The sequence below is a fragment of the Urocampus carinirostris genome, chromosome 4 (genome assembly GCF_059441175.1).
Source record: "Urocampus carinirostris isolate Australia breed hairy pipefish chromosome 4, RoL_Ucar_1.0, whole genome shotgun sequence".
Taxonomy (NCBI): domain Eukaryota; kingdom Metazoa; phylum Chordata; class Actinopteri; order Syngnathiformes; family Syngnathidae; genus Urocampus; species Urocampus carinirostris.
This window is the reverse complement of record NC_142352.1, coordinates 40959169-40983202: the sequence shown is the minus strand read 5'-3', so window position 1 is coordinate 40983202 and position 24034 is coordinate 40959169. Positions and strand designations below refer to the sequence as shown.

Here is a 24034-nt window from a genome sequence, read left to right as displayed (position 1 = left end):
TTGTGAGGGAGAAGAGAACTGGTCCAGAGTTACCTTCAGTGATGAAAGCTAATTTCCTACAGTTCTAACTAATTGCTGACTGTTCTAACCTTCAGAATTTTTTCCACGCCAAAGTCGTTGTTGTTCTCTAACTTTTATCAGTGTTTTATTTAATTTTACTGAGTGCATTTTCTGAAAAATATTTTCTTTGACATTAGTCATTTTGTGAAAAAAGATTTGTAGAACTACAATACAGAACTAATAAAGTATCATTTAACTGTGGAATTGTAAAGATGGTATTATTTCAAAAGTATTAAATTTTTTTATGAGTTGTTCTCTAATTATGATCTCAATGCATTATTGTGAATGATCTTGTTTATGAAATAGAATCATTTTACTATTGACATAGAACATGCAGTAGTTCACGGACGTTAACGTGAATTCACCAAAAATTATAAAAAGGTTTTTTTTTTACAAAGTTTCCAAAAGTAAGTCGTGGTTGTCACAACAATTGCCTATTGTTCAAGTTCTAAATCAGAAAGTTACAATCCAAAAACTCTAAGGCCTATTGTAGGCATTACGTGTAATGCCACTAATTGGAATAAGAGAAGTTTGGAGGGAAATTTTAAGCGGTAAAAATATGTTAACGGCAATCCGAAACCACGAACATTTGGTTTATATTTAAAAATAACAAACAATCGGGCCGTACATTAGTTTGTAATTAAAAGAAAAGTAATAAAAAAAGACTGTCCCACCTTGAGATGTTATCAAAAGTGACATTGTTGTTCTTGGTGAAAATGGTTCGAACAACATGACGTCCTCTGACGCCATCCAGACTGCTGTTAGCCAGTAACTCTGTAAGTGGGGTGAGCTAAAAACAACCCCCACCCCCCAAAAAAAACAGCATTCATTAATATGATTTTACATGAAATAACTTACTTGATCGCATGTATTATGGAGGAGTAATCCTATCATTTGTAGAAATGAATGCATACATACGGAAATACCTACATGGATATACTATTTAATAAATGAACATAAATAAATCACTTAATTCCTAAATATATGGCATAACTGCAATTTATTTGTATATTTATGTATTTTCTCATTTATTTATTTAGGTATTTATTTAGTTATGTATTTTGTTATTTATATTTTGTCACTAATTTTTTCATGTATTTTGTCATGTGTTTAGTAAAAACAGATTCCTATTCCAATGAAGGGGCTGGGTCAAACTAGTCAAGTCAAGTCATGTTTATTTGTATCACAAGGAGTCTCAAAGGACTGCACAGACCAAACTAGTGCACCGGTTGTTCACTCATCAAACAAAGGGTGAAAAGCTCAGGCAACTGGCTCTCCGTTTGAATACCATTTTGTAGGCCAAAATCAGCCCCCTCCCAAGTCCTCAAAAATGAATTGTGAACATTTGGGTTTGCTACGGCCTTGGTCCCTCAAATAAAGCTCATTGGTCGGGGTCAGGGTAGGTCTGGCTTTAATACCGACGGGCCTTGGTCTGGTAGGGCTGGATTTTTAAGGCACAATCTTATCACTATCCCTTATTACTCACAGGGGTTCACTTTTTACAATACATAAGTAGATAAATCAACCTGTTGTGATGTCAATTGCTGAAAACGACTGGCAGGAAGGTATGGCAGTAGTGGGAGAATGGAGCTGAGGAAATACGGTGGCCAGGTGGGGACATCTCCGACAACACTTGATTGGAGGAGTCTCTTGACAAACGCTTTTTTTTGTGATGACTTCATCCCTGAGCTGTGGTCACGAATGGCAGCCAATCTTTAAACAAAGAAGAAAACCGGCGTCAGTATGCCTTTGCTGGCTTTTGAGTCTTTGCCCGTCGGTGACTCACACGCTGTCATTCGCAATCACGGAAGCTGGGAAGTTCATAATGTCAGAGACAGACATGAACGGGAGGAACTGGGACAGGTCCACAAAGAGCTCTGGGGTGACTCGTGGGAATTTGTGGATAAAAGCCGCAGTTATTGTTTCCATGGCCTGCAGCTCTCTCTGGGAAGCCTGAGGCCGACCATGGGAAATGTGTTAAAGGACAAAAACAGATGTTGCTTATAAGAGATTATATGTTATGCATTCTAAGTTGATATGACAACATTTGCTATATCTGTCAAATACATTTGCTTAGTATTCCCCCACCAATGGAGCGATAAACGATAAAAGAACACAATTTAGAAATTCTTATATCAGGAGTATTAGTAGTTTCGTTCCAACTAACCCGACTGGTTTCAACGTGAAGGTCGTTCCAGCTTTCATGCATATGAGAAAGAAACCTCTTGACGGCATCTTTTTCAGCAGCCATCACTAGAGTGCGGATGCTATCCCGTGGCATCTGGAGGTATTCCTGGAAAACAAAGCATCGGATAAAAAATATCAAATTCCGTGTACAGACTCTTTGTATAAGTATTTCCCACCGGACCAACATACAGTAGCATCCTGCATACGAGTTACTCTAGTTAAGATAAATTTGAGACACGTTATGTCTTTTGCGAAAAAATCTGGCCCGACATGAGTGAAAATCCAAAATACCCGAATGTCCAGACACCACCAATAGAGGGCCGAGTGCTCGAGAACGCTCATCACCAGCATCAGCTTGTCCCAATTATCAGGAGGGGTTTCCCGTCATACAGACCTGAACCTGCGCACTTGTGTGGTATTTTTTTATGGCATTGCTTACGTATCATGAACAGTCTCTCACGCTCCCTCACTCCTGCACCACCATGCATACACCTTTGATAGAAACCGCCGACTTTTTCCATGGTAAGATCTCATGATAAATTTGCATGTTATTTCCTTAATATCAATATTTGCCCATTGCCCTCATTTGGCCCCGCCCGTTTGGCACCAGCTGCGGCTCGTTGCCTGATTGGCTTCCCTCCTATTCAAGCTCAGTGCTTTCACTCACCCCTTGTCAGTCCGTCAACGAACCTCTGCACCTGCAATAAGTGTGCTTTGACTGTGTCCGGTATCCTGCTTGTGTATCCTGTTCGGTATTCATCCCGTCTATCTCGTTCTGTTTGATATCTGACTCCAGTCTCCAGTATCTGGTAATGATCCTGTCTGTCCCGTCCAGTCCTGTCCTGTATTGATCCCGTCTGTCCGGTGTCTGCTCTTGTATCTGGTATTGATCCTGTCTGTCCCGTCCTGTCCGGTATCGACCCTGTCTGTCCGGTATCTGCTCGTGTATCTGGTATCGATCCTGTCCGTCCCATCCTGTCCGGTATCGACCCCATCTGACCGGTATCTGCTTGTGTATCTGGTATCGATCTCGTCGGCCTCTGGCTTCCTGTTTTACCACTCCGTGCTTCTGTCTTACTTCTTCCGCCCAGGAATTGCCGAATCACTGGTGTTTGTGTTCACATGCATGACTGCCCCTTTCCCGTAAAATAAAGCTTGTGTGAAAACGTTACGCATCTAGGTCCTCCCCCTGTTCTGGTTTGAACACTTATTAATCTTATTACTGTATTTTTATTGTATTCAATCACTATTTTAAGGTGTTTTTAGTTATCAGTGAGATGTGTTTTATAACTATTTAGGGTTACATTTTTTTGGGAGGCCAAAAATGGATTGATTGGTTTTTAGTTATTTCTAATGGGGAAAATTGTTTGAGATGCGAGAAATTCTAGATACGGACTTTATCCAGGAAAAAAATTAATTTTGTTGTAGGAGGGGCGCTGCACATTTATGTTTATTTACAGTTTTCTTTTTGAAAAAACATTATTGCTAAAGCTTTGGTGGAATCTTGGTTTGAGCTTTCAGAAGAATTGTCTTAATTGTCGTTGATAACGACATAGTGAACATTGTTTGCAATGAGATTAGAAATGGCAATCCAGTTTAAACACGTAAAAGAGAAAAATAAGATAGAGAATGTCAGAAGGAACAGGCAAAATATCAACAAGGTAGTGCTTTGGGACTGGCTTAAGTTGTAATAACAGTGCAACGAAAAACAGGGCTTCATGATAACTGCAATGAAAAGTAGTGCAATAAAAATTCCAAAATAGGAAATACATTTAGTTTGACAGTTGCGTCTTAAGAGAGTAAATTACTGCAAGAACTTGCGCGGTGTCGCACTGTATTGTAGCGTGACTCTTGTTGATCAACAAAGGATATGTCCCAGTTAATCCAACGCTAGGGTCACCAACCTTTTTTAAGCCGAGAGCTACTTTTGTTACTAATCAGCGCAAAGGGTCCAACGTTTGAAAAGCATTTCTAAAATAACAACATCTCCCGTTATTACCATGTTGTTACTGTGTTATTACCGGGTTATGTTTGGAAGTAGGGTTAAATAGACTCAGTTAACCACTAATAAATGTTTTTATTTGAAAATAACAATGACCCAGGACTGGTGGCTATTTTCAAAACAGGTCAGTGGGTACCTCAGCTATCCTAAGGAGCACCCTGGTGCCCACAGGCACGTCTGAGACCCCTGATACAATGTAAAGTCTGGTCTAACAATAAGTGCACAAGTCAAGTATGCATGCAAGTGCAGGGTTTGTGCACCTTTTTCATGGCCAAGGTCTTTCAACGCCAAATGTACAATTTCTCCGCTATTATAAAAAAAATCCAATGTTAATTAAATCATATCCCTGTTGTCTGAGGTCACTGAGTGAGAACCAGAAAATTTGACAAATCCAAAGCCAATTATTAAACCAGCAGCTAGATGTGCCCCATTTCATTAATGTTTGCTGCCGTCTCTGTTTTGTCTATGTTGTATCAAATGTTTTTGTTCTTTTCTTACTGACAGCAGGAGCAAAATTAGATTTGGGGCCCCTTATTACTTAATGAATAATTTGCGTAACTACTATAATTCATTCCATGTTCCAATCCAGGGTAGCGCAACTATTTGGAGTCTGGGGCCAAATTGGGTCCAAAATTTTGGGCCAATGGACCGATCTTGGAACATGATCCAGTTTTTAAATTTAGGAATAATATACATGCAGACATTACATTGTATAGTTTTTTTGAACTAGACTAGTCTCATCAAATTGGTTTTGAAACAATCACAAGTAAAGGAAAATAATACATAAGGTCCCCACTTCAAGCAAATCATTTGATATTTAGTTTTCAAGCATTATAGTAGTTGTACTTTTTCAAAAGTATTTTTTTTGTATATCTGCAGTTGAATTTTTGTTGAAGTTCAGTAGTTTTTTTGTAGTATTACTGTAGTTTCAATTTTGTACTATGTCTGCGATAGTTTTTTGGTAGTTTTCCATAGTAGTAAATCTTTAGTATTTCTGTAGTTTTTTTGTTGTATTTCAATAGAAGATTTTTGTTGTTGTCTGTATGTATTTTTGTAGTATTACAGTACTTAAATGATTTCGGTGTTTTTGTAGAAATACTCTATTATTATTTTTGTGTACTTTTGTACTATTAGTGTTGTATTTTGTAGTATTTTTATTTACAATTGTTTATGTACATCTGTAGTATTTCTGTAGTAAAGTATGATGGTAGTTTTGTTTTTGTAGTATTTTTGTCATATTTCCATACTAGACTTATTGTGGTATCACTCTAGTTGTATTTTTGCTGTGTTTCTGTTGTAATACTTTTGTAGAATTATTTCTGTAGAAATATTTTTCTGGTAGTGTTTTGTATTATAGTATCATAAAGTGGTATTTTAAAGTATAGTTATTTTAAGTTTAACTGAGTGGACTCAGGAGTCATTTTTAAGCAGACTTATTATATTTTTCTTCATATAATGCGCGGTCTATCGAATCAGACTGCCGAGAAACATGGCAATAATTTAAAGCATTTATCAGCACTATAGCTAATATTCTAGCACTACTCAACTCTTGAAAACATAGCTTTAAAATTCAAGCATTTTAAGGATTTCATGCACCCATAAGGACCCTTAAAAGTGGCGTGGCTGTAGCGAAGTGCCCCTGCCACTATAGGAGTTGAAATCCATCCATCGGGACGTTTAAACAGGCAGGAAAGAGGAGCTGCAGGCGCAATTTGAGAGGCAAAGAATTATATGCTTTACGTATAGTAAATCACTTTCTAACCAATTATTTTACGTTGGCTTCCTGTGACATTCATGGTTTTCTTTGACAGCATGCCAAGAGGCTTGGGAAGCATTTAAAGATGATAAAGAAAGCCTCACTATACCTGCAACAAAACTCTTAGAGCAGATGAATTGTTGTCCTGCCCAATGAGGTCCCACAAGACAGGCTGTGGAACAAAATCAAAACATGTGTTAATCGGGTTCCATAGCAGAAATTATGCATATTGTTAACTTCATGTGAAAATGGTCTCACTGATAAGATTTGGTTTTTGTGAAAAAGGCAAAACAAAATGAGAACAATAGTTGCAATTGAATTAGTCTTTTTTTTTTAATCACCAATTAATGAGCATAGATACGTCAAGTCAAGTCAAGTCAAGTCATTTTTATTTGTATAGCCCTAAATCACGAAGAGTCTCAAAGGGCTTCACAGATTGTTACACTATATTACACAAACTATTTTCAACCGACAAGAGGAGTAGGTTATTCGTATGCAATGGAGTAGAAGTGAGTTTTAAGTTTAGATTTAAACATTTCCACTGAGGTTGCAGATCGAATCTCAGGGGGAAGAGCATTCCACAGCACCGGTGCCCGGATGGAGAACGCTCTCGAACCAGCAGAAGACTTCTTTGCTCTCGGGATCATCAGAAGACCAGCACTCTCAGATCGTAGGCTTCGGACCGGGACATAGTGGCAGATCAGATCTGAAAGATATGAGGGAGCAAGTCCATGTATGATTTTGTACAATACTAAGAGAACTTTGAAGTCACATCTTTGGCTAACTGGGAGCCAATGCAGGTTAGCCATAATCGGTGTTATGTGATCGTACTTTTTTGTCCTAGTTAAAAGCCTCGCTGCGGCATTTTGTACTAGCTGAAGAGACTTGATTCTGGACTTCGGGAGACCGGAGAGTAGTGCATTGCAGTAATCGAGACGGGAGGTAACAAATGCATGAATTATTGTTTCCGCATCAGACTGAGACAGTATTGAACGGATTTTAGCAATGTTGCGAAGATGGAAGAAGGCAGTTCTAGTAATTTGCTTTACATGCATCTCAAAGGATAGATCAGGGTCAAATATGACACCTAAATTTTTAACTGAGTCACTCTGTGTGATGTGACATTTGTCAATGTTCACAGCAGTTTTTGCGAATAAGTCCCGGCATTTAGAAGGACCAATGACTAACATTTCGGTCTTTTCAGAGTTAAGACGCAAGAAATTGAGTGACATCCACTCTTTTATCTCAGTGAGACAGGCCTCCAAATTTCCACAGTTTAGTGTGGAAGATTCCTCCAACGGAAGATATAGTTGAGTGTCGTCTGCGTAGCAGTGGAAGCTGATATTGTACTTGCGAATAATATCACCTAATGGAAGCATGTAAATGTTGAAAAGTAGGGGGCCGAGCACTGAACCCTGCGGAACACCGCAGGTAACATTAAAGGGCTCAGATGTCGTTTCACCATATTTAACACAGTGCGTCCTATCTGAGTGTTAGGTTTAATTTTCTAACATTTATAATAAAACACTCTACAATATAGGACAAAGAGAATCGGTTCTTTATAATTAGTTACTTTATTAATCATCATATTGAGAGCCGCCCGTTCTGCGTGTTGCCTCGGCTGACTCTGAAGAAATCTCCGAACCTCCTTTCTTTTTATTATGTTTTTTGCCCTAATACATGCCTCTTTACTGAGGGGCGGGGATTCTATCTAACAAAGGAGACTGCTACGTAGAGTTAATCAGTGTCTTTTTTGGAAAGCTTGCCTTCCGGCTGGTGATGGAAGGTTTCCTCTGGTCATGGGTGAGACTTCCTTTTCTTCATTTCATGCTCTTTGGCATGAAGAGGTCATTCCAGGTCAGGGAACATCCGTTGGTATGTGAGACACGACTCTAGGCCTTGGAGAATAATTTACAAGCTGAGAACTTCTTCTAAATGACTAAGAATATATATATATAGCGTATTAAATGTCAACTGTGGGATAAATATAGTTATACAACCCCAACATCCCCTCCTGTTTATCCAACCGGTGATTTAATACTTCATTCAACTGTCACTTCGCAATACGATTTTTAACAGAGAAATCAAGAACACAACAACAGTTGTTACACTTAGAGGTTGTCGTCATAATGACCAGGATCTGAGTAAAAATCATGAAAATGCAGAGACAGGCAATCATCATCAACATTTGTGTCATTACAATTTTCACCATCATCATTTTTATGGTAATTGCCAGAGTCATCGTCAGCATTGGTATCCGAGGGCAACAGAGCATACAAAGGTACCATCTTTGCCTGTATTGGGGCAAGAGCTTTTGTAATTAGTCTCGTTAGCAATGTTCTTATGCACGGAATACAACAACATCCACACAATGTGAGAATATCCGCAAAAACGGGTATAGTATACATTTTTTTTTTATATTTTCCAAACGTATCTCCAAAACCATCCCACATTTGTGTGTCAACTCTTTAGTGGTCTTTCATCTTGTTGTTAAGTGACCTGAGGCCTTCCAGGGCCTTTGTCAGACTTCCGTCTGCTGCCGTGTCGTTCGGTATGAACGTGCAACATTGGTCACCAAAGATAGAATAGACCCCTCCCTTTTCAGCCAGTAGCATATCAACAGCAATCCGGTTCTGGAAAGCCATGAGGGAGGTAGCAGTTGCTCGTTATGGCGGAGAAACCTTGTTCTGTTTTGTTTCCTAACTTCTGCACATTGAAATGGATATAGTTTATTCTGTCAATATATTTATTAATTGTACACCAATAACAAATCAAAGATTCAAAAACCCGCTGCTACTTGATTTACTAATTTGTATTCATCTGGTACGCCTCTTGGAACACCAATGCTGTCGATGTATGTAGGATCATTGTCACTCCAGGCATAGGTAGACCTTTACTTTTCCATGCATGTGGTAACAAGCTCTTCACAGATGCACACAATCCTGTGGTATTGTGCGGTAGTCTATCATACAACTTGTCTCCTCCACACCACCATCAGATGTCACTCCGGGAGAGTGGTTTAAATGTTATATTGACTGTCAACATTTTGGTGACATTGTATACCATTCAGACTATCACAAAGTCCGATTCTATTTATACAGGTAAAATTATTTTGAACTACTCTTTTAGAAAACACAGGCTTATGTTTTTCAACTGTCGTTCCGGGGTAGGTTTGATCCCAGAAAGAGCAGTTTCCGTTTGGTACAGCATTATTCATTACGTTTATCAGGCACTCTGAGTTCAGAGTGGATTTTACAACTCTCTTTTGAGGCGAGCACCCATACACACAACACAATCCGTCATGACAGCATGTGCCGCCTGCTCAGCCATTAGCAACCAGTTGTTATCTATCCTTGAAATTCCTGTGGTAACTTTGAACCACCCATCAATGTCTTTGACTGACATGCTTACTGATGTGATATTTGTCGTTAGAGAGTAGTTACTTAATTTTGGCTGATCAGTCGATTTCATACTGTCATTTACACACACTACGACCGGAAAAAGGAGTCCAGTCCCGAGGACCAGGCCCACAACGTGAAACCCCAGCACGTGCTGTTTAAAAAAATCTGACCCCGGAGGTCGAATTGTCTGGTTTGTAACGGTTGTAAATTGCTTCTTTGATGCTGCAATTTAACCCGATTTTTGAAATACTGGGCCTCAGAGCTGTCCCCTGGGGTCCAGTACTCCCCTGCTTCCGTTATAACCAAATACTCCCACGCTTGGAACGCTCCGTGTCCAAACACGTACCACCAGTACTCCTCTTAATACCCCCTGAGCTGCGCGCACCATTACTTTGTTTGGCCCGAGGGTCACATTTGGGATTTGTTCTTTAAGGGTGGTTCTGCACGCCCTAGTATCACAGAGAAATTTTACAGGAGTGCCTTGAACTAATAATGTTACTTCGGGTTTGATTGTTTCTTCAAAGAGAACTCTTTCGAGATTAAAAATTCCTTCTTCCCCAGTTAACTATTCATTGTTTTGATACTGTTCTACTGTCCCTATTTTATCATTACTATCTTGACCCAGTCACGCTGTTTGGTGTTGCTCAGCAGAGCTTTCTTGTTCACATTCAAGGACATGTGACCTTTTGACTCGCCGTGTGTGCTACCCCCACCCCCTTTGAGCGTAGCTGGGATGTGCTCCATATCACTCCCTTGGCCTCGCTGTTGATAAGCGGCGCAGACAATGGATGACTGATGTCTTTTTGTGCAATTCACTGGCACTTGAGAGTCTCGTTAATACCATTGTGCTTACGTAGTGGGATTTTTTAGTAAATTGGCCGGATTACTCTATGTCTTAAATTTTTTCTCTAAATTTAAGTACTAGTAGACATTATCTTAGTTTAATCAATTTCTACCCATTTATTTCTCATGCAATTATTTTTAAATTGGCATGATATGTCTCAAAATCAATTAATCCGTGATTTTCATTTCTTATGAACCTCTTCAAGATTGTTCAATCTATTTCTCATTGTCTTCTAAAAATTCTCTTCCATAGAAACCGTTCCCTTTTTAACTTAACCAAACCATAAGTCAGTATTTGTTACACATTTGCTTAACACTTGTTAATCGTAACACTCATTCTAAAAAAAAAATTCAGTGTGTAATCAATTGTCCTCCCAATTGTCCTTTGGGCTAAATTTGTCAAAATTCCAAACCCTCACACTAAACATCAAAAATCCCAAAAGATCAACAGAAATTATCAAAAAATGCCAAATTGAACTCATGTCATAACTTTTCTTATGTATTTTCTTATCTCTGTAATCATAATCAATCTTTTGTTATTGATTCAATATAGAACAATACATACTTGTCACTTATGAATTATCTTGTTGAGTGTATCTATTTTGTTTATTCATTATCTTTATTCTGCTCAACAATCTTTGTTTCTACGCACTAGATAGATAGATAGATAGATAGATAGATAGATAGATAGATAGATACTTTGTTCATCCCCGAAGGGAAATTCACATTTCCAGCAGCATCCCTGAGCTGAGAACAATCGAGAACAATCGAAAATAAAATGGGAGCTGCTGGAGTGGCTGCCATTCGTGACGGCGCCGGAAGAAAAGATTCAATTTGAATCATGTACAAACAAACAAACAAACAAAACCTCGATGGGTTTCCCTCCAGGAAAAAAAAGAAAAGGCAGGCTGCTTGGTTTCATTTTGTTGACACACATGGTTACCTATGACCTGTCTGAGTTTTTAGGCCGCTTGCATGCACAACATGCCTGAAGTGAATCATGCAACAAGAGAAAAGCTACAAGGTGTGTGAGTGTCTTTGTTCTAAGCATCTTTCCGAAATCCCTTGTATATAAAGCTAAACAAATCTGGTCTGACTATTAACACTAGTTTCTTTCCTGTTTAAAAGGAAAAAAAAATTTCATTCAGTGACTGAAATAGCTTCATCTACGTTATTGATTATTTCTAGTCTCGATTCTTCTTTTCTGTAATACGAGAACAACTAAGGAAATAATCTTTTTACGTAATACACCTCTTTTGAAGTTGTCCATTTACGAACAAGAAGATTGACACTAAAATTATGGACCATTTTTAGTCAGCTTCATTGCTTTAATCGTCCTTTCTTTATTAGGAGCAAAACTACACGTCTTAAAGTTATTACCCTTTGCTATTCGCATTTTCAACGAAAAATGATTAGTTGTTCACTCAAATATTCTTTCTTTTTATACTATTCTGTATAATTATCTTGTATTATACTCTCAGTGTTTTCATTTTTTCACTTACCTGTCTTAAACGCATCATTTATGCTGTGTACGCAACTTTTTTTTTTCCTTTAAATTTTCATTATCATTTAGTTTACTCTTTAACAAAGATTTAACGCATTACAAGTCTTGTCATTATTTTCAAATTCGCTGTACGAGTTTTTATTTTATTTTCCTGCACGCCGATCTTAGCTAATGAGATCTCTTCTCTTCGAAATTACGTCATTGTTGTGGGTAATTCTTGTCGAGTGACGGTCAGTCTTTTTATTAGACAAACGGCTTTCTTCCTCGTTCAATTCATCAAAGAGAGCTTGCTTTTACGGCTCATTTGCTTTGATGATTGACATCACGAATTATGTTGTACTAAGATGTTAAAGAAAGAAGTAGAAAAATGGAAAAAGACAAGCCTGTTATTCGCAATTACCGTCAACAAATGCAGAAAATAAATTAATAATTCGATGATCAAAACTGAACGAATACGCAGATATCTACTATATCTGTCACCGATTTATAAGTTCGATCTTTGTATCACTAAATTTCAGGGGTTCTGCCAAGATCTTTAAATCTTTTAGCAAGCTAGTACACGGAATTCAAAATTCCTATCATATTATCATTATTGATAGTTCAGTTAAAAAAAATCATATATATCAGGGTGTCCCCTGCCCACTGCCTGATGATTGCTGGGATGGGCTCCAGCACCCCCGCGACCCTTCTGAGGATAAGCGGTGCAGCTGCTGAGATGAGATGAGATATATATTATATATGTGTGTGCAGCACGGTGGCGCAGTGGCCAGCACGTGTGCGGCATTACTAAGGACCTGGGAACAGGTGTGTGTGTCCACTGGCTGCTCTCATTGTTACGATTTACCTACCTCTTTCAAAAAACATGCATTTCAGATGGACTGTTTGGTCCAAATTGTCCCTATGTGTGAATGAGCTAGTGAATTGTCTAGCTTTGTGTGCCCTGCAATTGGCTTGCAACCAGTTCAGGGTGTCCTCCAATCGCTGCTCGATGATCGCTGTAATGGATTCCAACAAGATGAGATCTTCTTATCATAGTTATGGTTCATACCGGCCGAATATGAACACAAAACTTTTCTGGCTCTCACCATCGTTCATCCCATTCAAATGTCTTCATCATCGTTAGTAATGCTACTTTTTTCCCTCACCGTTCTTCCATTTTCTCCTCAGCGGATTGTTGAGCCCAAATGAGACAAGAACCAAATTCTGAAACTCAAAAATATCGTTAGAGCAACACTTTTGCTGTAAAATCCAACTTTTCCTAAGTTTCTTTTTTAGTGTTTTCACGACAGTTCACTAATATATATATATATATATATATATATTTTTTTTTTTTTTTTAGTCTATAATATTTTTCATTATGGCAACAAAATAGTGTAGTTTTTGTATCACTACAGTATTTTTGTAGTCAAATTTATTATTGTAATACTTTGCATTTAATCTCATTTCTTGTTCTAAAGCAAAACAATATGTCATGTCTATGGTCATTTGCCTTCAAATAGATTTTCATCCTTTACATAGTTCTTTTATTTTTATATCTTATCTATAAAATTACTGTCACATGTTTTGCACAATGTTGACAACCCTTTTTTTTTTTTTTTTTTACTACTACGGTGGCTGTTTTTCACCAAATGCATATTACACAAATCTCAACTGTATGTAACATCTTACATGCAAATATTTTTGTGTAAATATTGTATCAATTATAACTTTCCTTAATTTAGTGTCCACTTAATTCCTGCGTCCTCATATTTACCTTTTTTTTTTTTTTTTTTTTTTTTATCATTCACAGCTTGCTCGGTGTCACGTGTGAATGCCCCTTCTAGATTTAAAACATTATTCAACCCAGAAAGATACTCCCTTTTCTCTTCTTCACTCCTATCACGTCATCTCTTTTAATTATTTACTGCCAAGGTCGTGCTATGACCTGTGATCCTCCTTCAACATCTGCCAAAATTTACTTTCTTTTTCCTTCTTGATTTACTCTCTTGATCCCGTGAATTAACTGCGCCTCCAATTTTGCACAATGACCAATTATCTCAGACCATACGTCCGTCATTCTCCAATCCACCTGTGCGTGTTCTAACAACTCTTTACACAGAACAATTTATCTATTGATTTATTTATTTATTTATTTATTTATTTTTTTTAAAGTTAAATGGCCATGTACACATTATTTTCTATCCATGCAGATATATTTTTAAATTCTCATGATCTGTCTCAAGATAATAATCAGCTATTTTATTTTTAAATTCCTATGATCCAACCTATTCAGGATCAATCAGTTTATCGTTATCTATATCTATTTTTTACTCTGTCAATAAGGAGGTCCACTTGGCCTTTTAGCCATTGAGAATTGGGCGGTAAAACCCTACCCTCTTCACCTATAGGTGAAATAATTTCCTTTGACGAGCTAACTTCCTCCCTCAGTAAAGAGACGCGGTTCACTATATGGCCCCGTATATTCGTTATCCTCCCTTTTAGGAAACATTACGGTATTTCTACAAAGGTAATGCCATAAATCGCAAATGGTTTGCATCTAAACAACGCATTTCAAGTCAATGAAGATCTTCAACAGCACTCTATAATGTGCTCCACACTACCCATTTACTTACTCTAGATGTAAAACAGTTCAATGTTGAAAAAGTAAGGTTTTTTCTTTTTTTTTTTTTTCCAATCTATTGTATTAAGGTTAGTCTCACTTAATTTTCACCAAATTATCTCTCTTAATATTTAATTAACTTTCCCCTTTATGTTTCTCTCTCTCTTTTTTTTTTTTTTTTTTTTTCTTTAAACCAATTAAATCTACTATTTTAGCTTCACCTATTTAATGTGAAAATGGCATCCATTTATTTAAGAGTTATCTTACTCATTTGAATTTCACTCAATTCATTTTTTCCATTTTAATTGAAAGAGAAAAAAAAAGTATTTACAAACAATTTTTTTTTTTTTTTTTTTCAATATTTTCGGTATAAAAATGCCCTTATCTCAAATTAGTGTATTCAATTCACTCAATTAGATTTTTCCTAGTCTTCCCAGTCCTTTTTTTTTTTTACCAATTTTTTGAACTGAAAAAAGGAATGTTTTATCTTATTCGGTATTATTCCGGCATTATTTTGATTTAACGCATCTAAATAGCTCATTTATTTTTTTCCTAAATTTCTCACTTTTATTCAGTAACACAGAGGCTCGATTGCGGTCGGGTCTTCCTTATAAATAACCCTTCATCTATGAGTTCATCGAGTATTTATTATTATTATTATTATTATTATTTTTTATATAAAATACAATTGCCCAGGGGCAACTTTATATTTCATTCGCTCTTTCTCAATCACACAGACGTCTTGTTTTTATCGTGATCACGTTCTTACATCTTGTTCTTTTTCCACTTATTTTCAATTGACAGAGGACTCCGCACATCCTTGTGAAATTTAACTAACTTTAAAGCGCTGGGTTAGGGGAGTCCACACCTCCCGCGGAATTTTAACTGTCTGAAAACTATTTACCTGATAGAGTCTAGAATTGTCAGGGTTTTTCTGTTAAGAATCTGCCCCCCTTTTTAATGGAGGATTCTTAATCTTTTCGAAGGAGGTTCCTTAAACCTTAAGAACCTACCCCCCCCCCCGCTCGCGAGTTATTTTCTTTACCGGTTATTTAATGCACACAATGTTATGAATAAATTTTACTCACGATTCTCTGAGTCCTTGGCTTTCCGTCAACCGTCAGATCCCAGTCCGCGAGGGAAGGTCCAGTCCCGGAAAAAGGGTCTTTATGCTGTGGCCACAGTCTTTTCCTGGATTTTCCTCTCGCGTCCTGGAATCGTCTAGTCTTTTGGAATCCGGCTTTCGAAGGACCAATTAAATGTTAGGTTTAATTTTCTAACATTTATAATAAAACACTCTACAATATAGGACAAAGAGAATCGGTTCTTTATAATTAGTTACTTTATTAATCATCATATTGAGAGCCGCCCGTTCTGCGTGTTGCCTCGGCTGACTCTGAAGAAATCTCCGAACCTCCTTTCTTTTTATTATGTTTTTTGCCCTAATACATGCCTCTTTACTGAGGGGCGGGGATTCTATCTAACAAAGGAGACTGCTACGTAGAGTTAATCAGTGTCTTTTTTGGAAAGCTTGCCTTCCGGCTGGTGATGGAAGGTTTCCTCTGGTCATGGGTGAGACTTCCTTTTCTTCATTTCATGCTCTTTGGCATGAAGAGGTCATTCCAGGTCAGGGAACATCCGTTGGTATGTGAGACACGACTCTAGGCCTTGGAGAATAATTTACAAGCTGAGAACTTCTTCTAAATGACTAAGAATATATATATATAGCGTATTAAATGTCAACTGTGGGATAAATATAGTTATACAACCCCAACACTGAGAGGTAAGATTTGAACCACGAGAGGACGGCTCCTGAGAGACCAATCCATTTTTCCAACCGTTCTAGTAGGATATTGTGGCGCACTGTGTCAAAAGCAGCACTAAGATCCAGCAGCAGCAAAAGTGATGAAGCGCCAGAATCCATTGACATTAGGAGATCATTTGTTACCTTGATCAGAGCTGTCTCAGTAGAGTGGTTAGCCCTGAATCCTGATTGCATGGATTCAAAAAGGTTATTCTCCGATATGAAAGCATTCAGCTGCTGTGCCACTACTCTTTCGAGTACTTTAGAGAGGAAAGGTAGGTTTGACACAGGTCTGTAATTACTTAATATTTCTGGATCAAGGTTGGGTCGTTTCAGTGTGGGTTTAATAACGGCGGACTTAAAAGCTGCTGGAACTACACCTGAGGAGAGTGATGTATTTATAATATTTAGAACTGAAGGCCCAAGGACGCTAAAAAGACTTTTAATAAGTGAACCTGGGAGAGGGTCGAACTGGCAAGTTGTCGGTTTGGCCGCATTCACCACTTGTTTGAGATCATCAAGTGACAGTTCACTAAAACCGGCCATTTTCCCAGGGCAGCCACCCTGTCGTGCATCTGTAAATTTCAGTCCTTTAATACGTGTGGTACTAACAATATCTTTTGCAATTTCTTCCTGTATGCATTGAATCTTCTTAGTGAAGAAGACCATTAAGTCCTGAGCAGAGTGTGTCGAACTGTCTGCGATAGTCTGTTGCCTTGTAAGCGATGCTACAGTGTCAAAAAGGGCTTTGGGGTTGTTCTTTTGAGACGCAATCACCTTCGAAAGGTAGGCCGATTTTGCAGAGGCAAGGGCCGCTTTATACTTTAACAAGCTGTCACACCAGGTTTGATGGAAAACCTCAAGCTTGGTAGCGCGCCATTTTCTCTCCCATTTCCTGCATTCTTTTTTAAGGGCTCTAGTTTCATCAGTAAACCAAGGTGTGCGTCTTTTAGGACGTGATTTTAGTTTTATGGGCGCTATTGAATCCAGCACACTAGTCAGGGTGGTATTGAACTCATTCATGAGTGAGTCAATCGAGCCATTGTATTTAGGAAAGGACGCAACTGCTCCAGGAAGGAGTTCAAAGAGCTCAGAAACTGTGCCAGTGCTTATATTGCGTCCGCTAAATCCCTCAGCTTTATTAAGTCTACATTTAGTTAGCACCTCAAATGTCACTAAATAATGATCAGAGATAACAGTAGTACACGGTAGAACCATAATGTTTGAGGTTAAAACTCCTCGAGTCAGAATCAAGTCTAGCGTGTTCCCATTTTTATAGGTTGGCAAGTCAACCAGTTGAGTAAAACCAAATGCATCAATTAGAGAACTAAACGCAATAGTAAGTGAACTGTGTGGGGAGTTCTTATGAATGTTAAAGTCTCCCATAATTATAATTTTTTCTGCATAGGTTACTAGTTCAGACAAAAGTTCAGCAAATTCGTCTAAGAAAGTTGTGTATGGCCCAGGTGCACGATAGATAGTTATTACATCAATTGACAATTGAGGGGACCGCATCACAAGAGCCTCAAACGTTTTGTAATTATTAGAGGTACGTGTATTAAATTTGAGCGATTTTTCAGAGATTAGCGCAACACCACCACCTCTTTTCAGCGTGCGTGCTATATGACTACTCTCGTAGTCTGGGGGAGAGGCATAATTTAGCGCTAAGTGCTCATCCGGGCGTAACCACGTTTCACAAAGACCCATACAGTTAAGTTTATAATCACGAATAATGTTATCAACAAGTAAAGCTTTTGGAGCAAGCGATCTAATATTTAACAGACCAAATTTCAGCTTTGCTGAATCATTTGACTTAGCTGAACTCTTTGTAGTCTTTGTCGAGATCTTCAAAAGCTCCCGGCGTTGTGGCCGCTCGTGAGCGCTGAGTTTAAAGCGTCGGTTGTCCGGCGAGGAATGAATGGTGGAATTAGTTACATCCTCGCGTCCATCTTGCTGCTTGGACTTCACACGCTTCACACATCTACCTGCACGGCAACCACGCTTCTGTTTCCTTTCTTTACGGCGCCGTCGGCGTCGTTTATTAAGAGGAATAGCTGTCCACAAGGATGCCGGGTCTCTTTGAAGTTCGCTCGTCACGATGAGTTTCTTGAAACAATCGGCAGGTAGCTAAGAATTGATTGAAACATTTTTCCGTGCAATAGTGGCATTATTGTTTACAGATTTATCACGTGATGATGACTTTACCAAAGTCTGAGGAATTTGTATAAAAAATTAACATATAAATATTGGATTTCAAAATGATATCTGTAGGGCTACTGCAATTGGCTGGCAACCAGTTCAGGGTGTCCCCTGCCCACTGCCCGATGATTGCTGGGATGGGATACAGCACCCCTGCTACCCTACTGAGGATAAGTGGTGCGGCTAATGAGATGAGATCTGTATGGCTATTATCGCATACTAGGTAGGTAAATAGTCAAGGCAGTTATCGCATGCTGACAGTTTGTTAAGCAAAGAAAAATAAATACATTTTCTACTTGCTGACGCCATTTTCTGGCCGAAATCATCATTGTAGCCTCTGTGAAGCTCCATTTGCTGCGCATGCAATTATATGGAATTCTTAGAAGCGCTGATATTAACTAAAAACTTACTTTTTCCTATTTTGGTGGGTCTGGTTTGGCATTTGGACAGTAATCAAAACAGTCCTTTTCTTAGTTTCACCTTTTTCATCCTAGAATAAAAAAATAGCACGAGCACGCTCGTGAAATCACTTTACCCCCTCCCATGCCCCTCGCCTCTTTTACTCCAGCGAAATGCGTTCAGTAGCTGGAGCACCGAGGGTGAAAATAAAATAGAAACTTTTTAAGGACACCTCAAACTGCGCGCCCCACCTTAGAACTATGGATTTTAGAATCTAAATAATTCTGATATTCAAAAGATAATAAAAATATGAATAACTTAGACAGTCTTCTTACCTCTCATGCAAAAACAAAAAGTGGGATACAAATTCAGTAGAGCCATTTCTGATGAGGTTAACGATATGATTTTCGTACACTGAAACAACTGAGTAGATCCTCTTTGAGGCTTGCGTTCTGCTCCCGCCGGAGGAAGACGCCCACTGTGTGAAGTACGCTGGTCAAAGCCTCAGGACCCATGCTGCTCCAGGATGTGTTGTCCAGGAGGCTGGAGAGAAGGATGGCCTGTTTCAGACCCTGCCTGGCCACTCCCTCTCCCTCATCAAGACCTGAAGAAAGGCCAACCATAAAATCCAGAACTCTCAGCACGTATCCGAGTGTCATGAAAAACCAGCGGTTCTCTGTTCCTTCCACCTTGCACACGCTCAGTTTGTGCAAGACATCCAACATCAGAGGGGCAGGGTTCACGCATAGCTGTGATGTGTTAAACTCATATTGGGCTGGTAGTATGTCAAAAAACCTCTGAAGTGCGCATTTGCTGTTCTCTACCTCTGCCTGTAGATCCACGCAAAACTCAGACAAGGTAGGAACTAACTCTAGCAGCTGCCGGTAGAGTGACATGTTGAGACACATGTGCTCCCTCAGTCCGGGCGTATGCCCACACGCTTCTAGCATGGTTACATTGAGAAATGTCTTCACGGCCCACTCCTTGTACTCGCACGTCTCCACGAAAACAACCTGAGAGAAGTTGTGTTGCCGAAAGCAGTGGGCCTCGGCCCAGCTGCCCTTTGGGATGGAGTTTGGAGGTTCTCCCACACACAAAGACGAGATAAGCGCCGAAGCATCAGGCAGGAAGCAACGCCTGAAAGCCCTGGCGCTCAGCAACCTGCGCCCCAACTGAGCTAGGCAGCCCTCTTCGAGTGACGGGCTTTCTGCGGTGGTGCTCGATATGTGTACGCACAGCTGCTTCATACTTGTGTGGTTGAATGCATTATAGTTATGTGTCCTGGTTGCCTGTGGATGAGAAAAGAATAATGCCAGTTATCATTTACCAGAGTTTCAATGACAGGGTTCACCAAACTACGGCCCAAGGGCCGTATCAGGCCGTATTAAGGCCGTATCAGGCACACCAAAGGATTTAATCTAAAAGAAAACAACTGCCGTTTTTAGTCAAACGATAAACTGCAGTTTTTAATATGCCCACTGGATGTCGTCAAAGTCTCATGCCCTTCCACCCACTGTTAATTTCCTGCAGTCAGGTTTTATGTTCTCTCACTCCCCCTCTCGCTTGCTCTTGCACTATTTGCTCACTCACTTCCTGGCTCTAACTTCCACCCCACATCTGGTGTCAGTTGTCCTGATTTCCCCCTAATCTTGTCACAGCCTTGTTTTTGCCAGTGTACTGATCCCTTGCCCCCTTCCCTGACCACGAGCGCCGCCTGCTGTACCCTTGGACTGAACCCTTCGCAAAAGTGAGTTTACCAGATCACCGACCCCTTGCCTGCCTCTCGGACCCTGTTTATCTATTTTCATCATGTATTGCCAAGATATTGGACTTAAGGCTATTGGAATATACAAAAAATTGAATACATCACTCAGCTCTTTGGCCCAGTGCAATTTTTTTGCGGCCCATGACCCAAAAAACCCTTGTTCCAAAAGGAGCATCGCAACACTGCACATTCCGCACAGAAATCCTTTAAAGATACACCAAACAATAACATAGCAGATTTTCTGTTGGATGTGCATTTTAACAGACAAACAGCTCAACAGAGCTGCCAAGCAATTGGTGGGGGTTTCGGAAAATTGCAAATGTGAAAATCTGAAAGTAAAGAATAGCCATTGTTAAAAGGCTGCTGATTGCCTACAGATGGTAAAAGGATAGGCCAAGATTTATTTTTAATTACTTGACAAGGCAATACCCTCAGTAGATGAACCATCAGCATATAATTGGTGAAAATATGGTGCCAAAGCAATATAGTTTGGCCTGAGTCAAAAATGTACTCTTAAAACGATTCCCATCCACTTAAAGATGAAAATAACAGGTTCACATTGCTTACATTTCAAATTCTAAACGCTAACAGGAAAAAAAGCAACCTATTGTGCTAGCCATCAGAAATGTGCAACAATCAAGTTAGAAAAACAAGATAATGTAAAAACTATTGACGCTACTGCAAGCTTAATATATGACTTTTGCAATAGTGGAGCAGATCAAGTGCTTAGATCCTTGTTTTGCTTTATTTTTAGTTCAGGTTCAGTTTTGTAGATGGTCTGACTTCTTGTAAAATATGATTTGATGATTCTGCAAGTCACGAAATTCAGCTGGCATTGATAATTAATGATGGCTTTGTGTGTGGTCTACAACACTGCGACTGTAAACCAAATTAACAGTACCAAATGACGTATATGTTAACTTGTGTCTTAAACCAAGTTAGCCTCACCTGATGTGACTTGTGCAGCCAGAAAGAGGAATTGGTACAGACTGTGCTGTTGAATTCATACGCAAAGAACTCGCTGCACACGTGCACCCACAGGAAGTCCTCCTCGGCCGCGGAAAGGTACCAAGCTGCATCAGAGCATGTGGTGTGCAGGTCCAGACCCATTTCACTGTCAGTGGAACTGGCTGACCCATTCTCCAATTCCAAAAGTTTACAATAAAGGAACAATGTGAAGTTAGAGACACCGCTCAGCCCTGGAATGGAATCGTTGCACGCCGCTTCCAGAATTTCCGCTGTGGTTGAGTATTGCGCCTCTTCCAGGAGGTCACTCCCACTTCTTGATTTAGGCTGATTATTTTGATCAAAAAGGCTTTTTTGATTTATCTGATGGGATGATGATTTCGGTGTTGGTATTGAAGATGTTTGATGGGGACTATTTTCTTTACTAGTGGGACAGGACAGGAATGACAATGAACTTGGGAAACCGTGAGTGCTAACACCCAAAGCTTGAGTGTTCCAGGTCACATTATGTCTAATACCCCTAAAATGAGTAGAAACACATTAGAACAATCATTTATCTTGCTCGAGTTGCCAGGCCATTCGCTGACGATGGGTAATACAGTATAGTGTTTCAACGATCTTACCATAAGATTAGTTGCCTAAGGTCACCTAAGAGAGAAAAGGAGACAGATTTGTGATTCAGTATGAGTTGGAAAATGTTACTAGACTATGATCCCTCAGTAAATCCTATAAATCCCTAGGTATAATATTACCATTAACAATAAAAGTAAAACAAATGAGCTAATTCCAGATAAATACTAAAGTGACCACCTTGACCTAAAGCAGCATGAGTCATTTTTGTCAAATATTGCATTGTATTACATGAGAGTTGATGGAATTGCCATTAAAAGGACAGTGTATATTATGTAGTGCTTCCTAGTTGTAGAAAACACATCGTTTGTAAAAAAAAAAATCCCAAAAAATAAACATTGAATCGAATCATAAGCAAAAATACATAAACGTGCAATTTCTTAAATACTCGTAGGTGGAGAAATTTGAATTAACATAAGATGAGATGAAAAGAAATTGATAAATATGAGGATCACAGCTGACATATTTAAGGGCCATCATGCTGCTAACACTACCCCTCAAAAAACACAATTCTTTCAGTTCCTTCTTTTTTTCTTTATGGCCTTTTAATTCATCTGTTTTGAATAGGGTTGTTTCCATTTCTCATATTTTTTCATATTTTTGCTCTTGCTTTTTTTTTCTTTCCCCAACTTTCTTTTTTTTCTTTCTTTTTTCTCGCATTTTCCATTTTGTTCTTTCTATTTTTATCTTTCCGTTTGATGTTTTTCTCCCTTCTCCTTCTTTTAGCTTTTTTTCTTCTTTCCCTTTTCTCCTTTTCCTTTTCCCAATTTTCATCTTTATTTCATTTTCCATTTTCTTCCTCAATTTTATCTCTTTCAAAAAAGCTGGACAAAAAATAAGAAGGAAAAACGGTGTACTTCGCTCACTTTGAGTCTCTGTAATTTGTATTTTTCCTCTTGCTTTTTAGCACTCATTTTTTGTTTCACTACACAACACTGAGAGATCCAGTAGTCAAAAGTTTAAAAAATAGCATTCTCAACATTGTTCTCTGGGGAGAAAATCATATGTGAACATAAATAAAGACATTTAAATCCAAATTTTAAATTTAAAAAATAAAATTAAAGACTTCACAAAAGCAATTTCACGTTGACCCAAGACAGATGTTGCACTACAGACACTCCCCTACTTACAACCATTCGACTTTTGTGAAAAAGTAGATACAAACATTTTTTTCGGGGTGTCGAAAATATGCGGACATTGCTATAAGTGAGATTTCGTATTGTGTGCACCTTTTTCCAAGTACAGGACACTAGTGGAGTGCTTTTTTCCATTGCTACCGGCATGTGGCGCTGTGAGAGGTCACCAAGCATCCACACTGAAGAAGAAATCCGCTTCCTCTTCCTAGTTCGTGTGTGAACATTCTATACTGTATCTCCAGCGAGCTAAGAACTTTTGACGTTTTTATTGTTTGATATCTCATGCATCCATTTAATATGATAGATGTAGGATCTTGGGCCTGAAATTCGGTTCGGGCTTAAAATGTAAATCGTTAAGTCGGGCCAGTCAGGCTTCCTTCTCGCCGGTTTTCTTTTTTCTTTTTCTTTTTTTTCTACACATCACATCACTTACTTTTACTCATGTGGTTATTTAGATAAAGGAAATGCTTACCAAGCTACCAGTTTAACTCAAAATCACTGAAATTCAAAGAAATTTACCAAGGACGACCTTGGTAAAAGACGCACGGCTTCCCCTATCCACCTCCCTCATGTCAGTTGTCATTTCTGCCTCCGGTCAAGAGCTTACACGTTTTACAAACTTTCTCTCTGAATTTTGCCTAAGTCTTTCACATTTTTTATCTTGTAATCTGCAGAATTTGATTTTCTATTTGGTGCCATTTTGTTCAGTTACACTTTCATTCACTCGTTCATTTAGGCGCTGCACTTGCACCGCACACTTGATTTGAGGGACTCGGCCCCAAG

The 24034-nt window shown here is 38.9% G+C and overlaps 1 protein-coding gene across 1 annotated transcript in view; it reads right to left on the bottom strand.

The window, feature by feature from the left end:
• LOC148367584 (stereocilin) overlaps nt 1-24034 on the bottom strand; it is a 44825-nt gene that overhangs the window by 19002 nt on the left and 1789 nt on the right. The window contains exons 3-10 of the mRNA XM_088333278.1: nt 22109-22133; nt 21468-22005; nt 19168-20043; nt 6115-6177; nt 2228-2353; nt 1847-2013; nt 1587-1773; nt 735-850 (exon numbers count right to left, since the gene is read on the bottom strand). Of these exons, the coding sequence (XP_088189404.1) occupies nt 735-850; nt 1587-1773; nt 1847-2013; nt 2228-2353; nt 6115-6177; nt 19168-20043; nt 21468-22005; nt 22109-22133 (2098 nt within the window). The remainder of the gene's footprint in view (nt 1-734; nt 851-1586; nt 1774-1846; nt 2014-2227; nt 2354-6114; nt 6178-19167; nt 20044-21467; nt 22006-22108; nt 22134-24034) is intronic.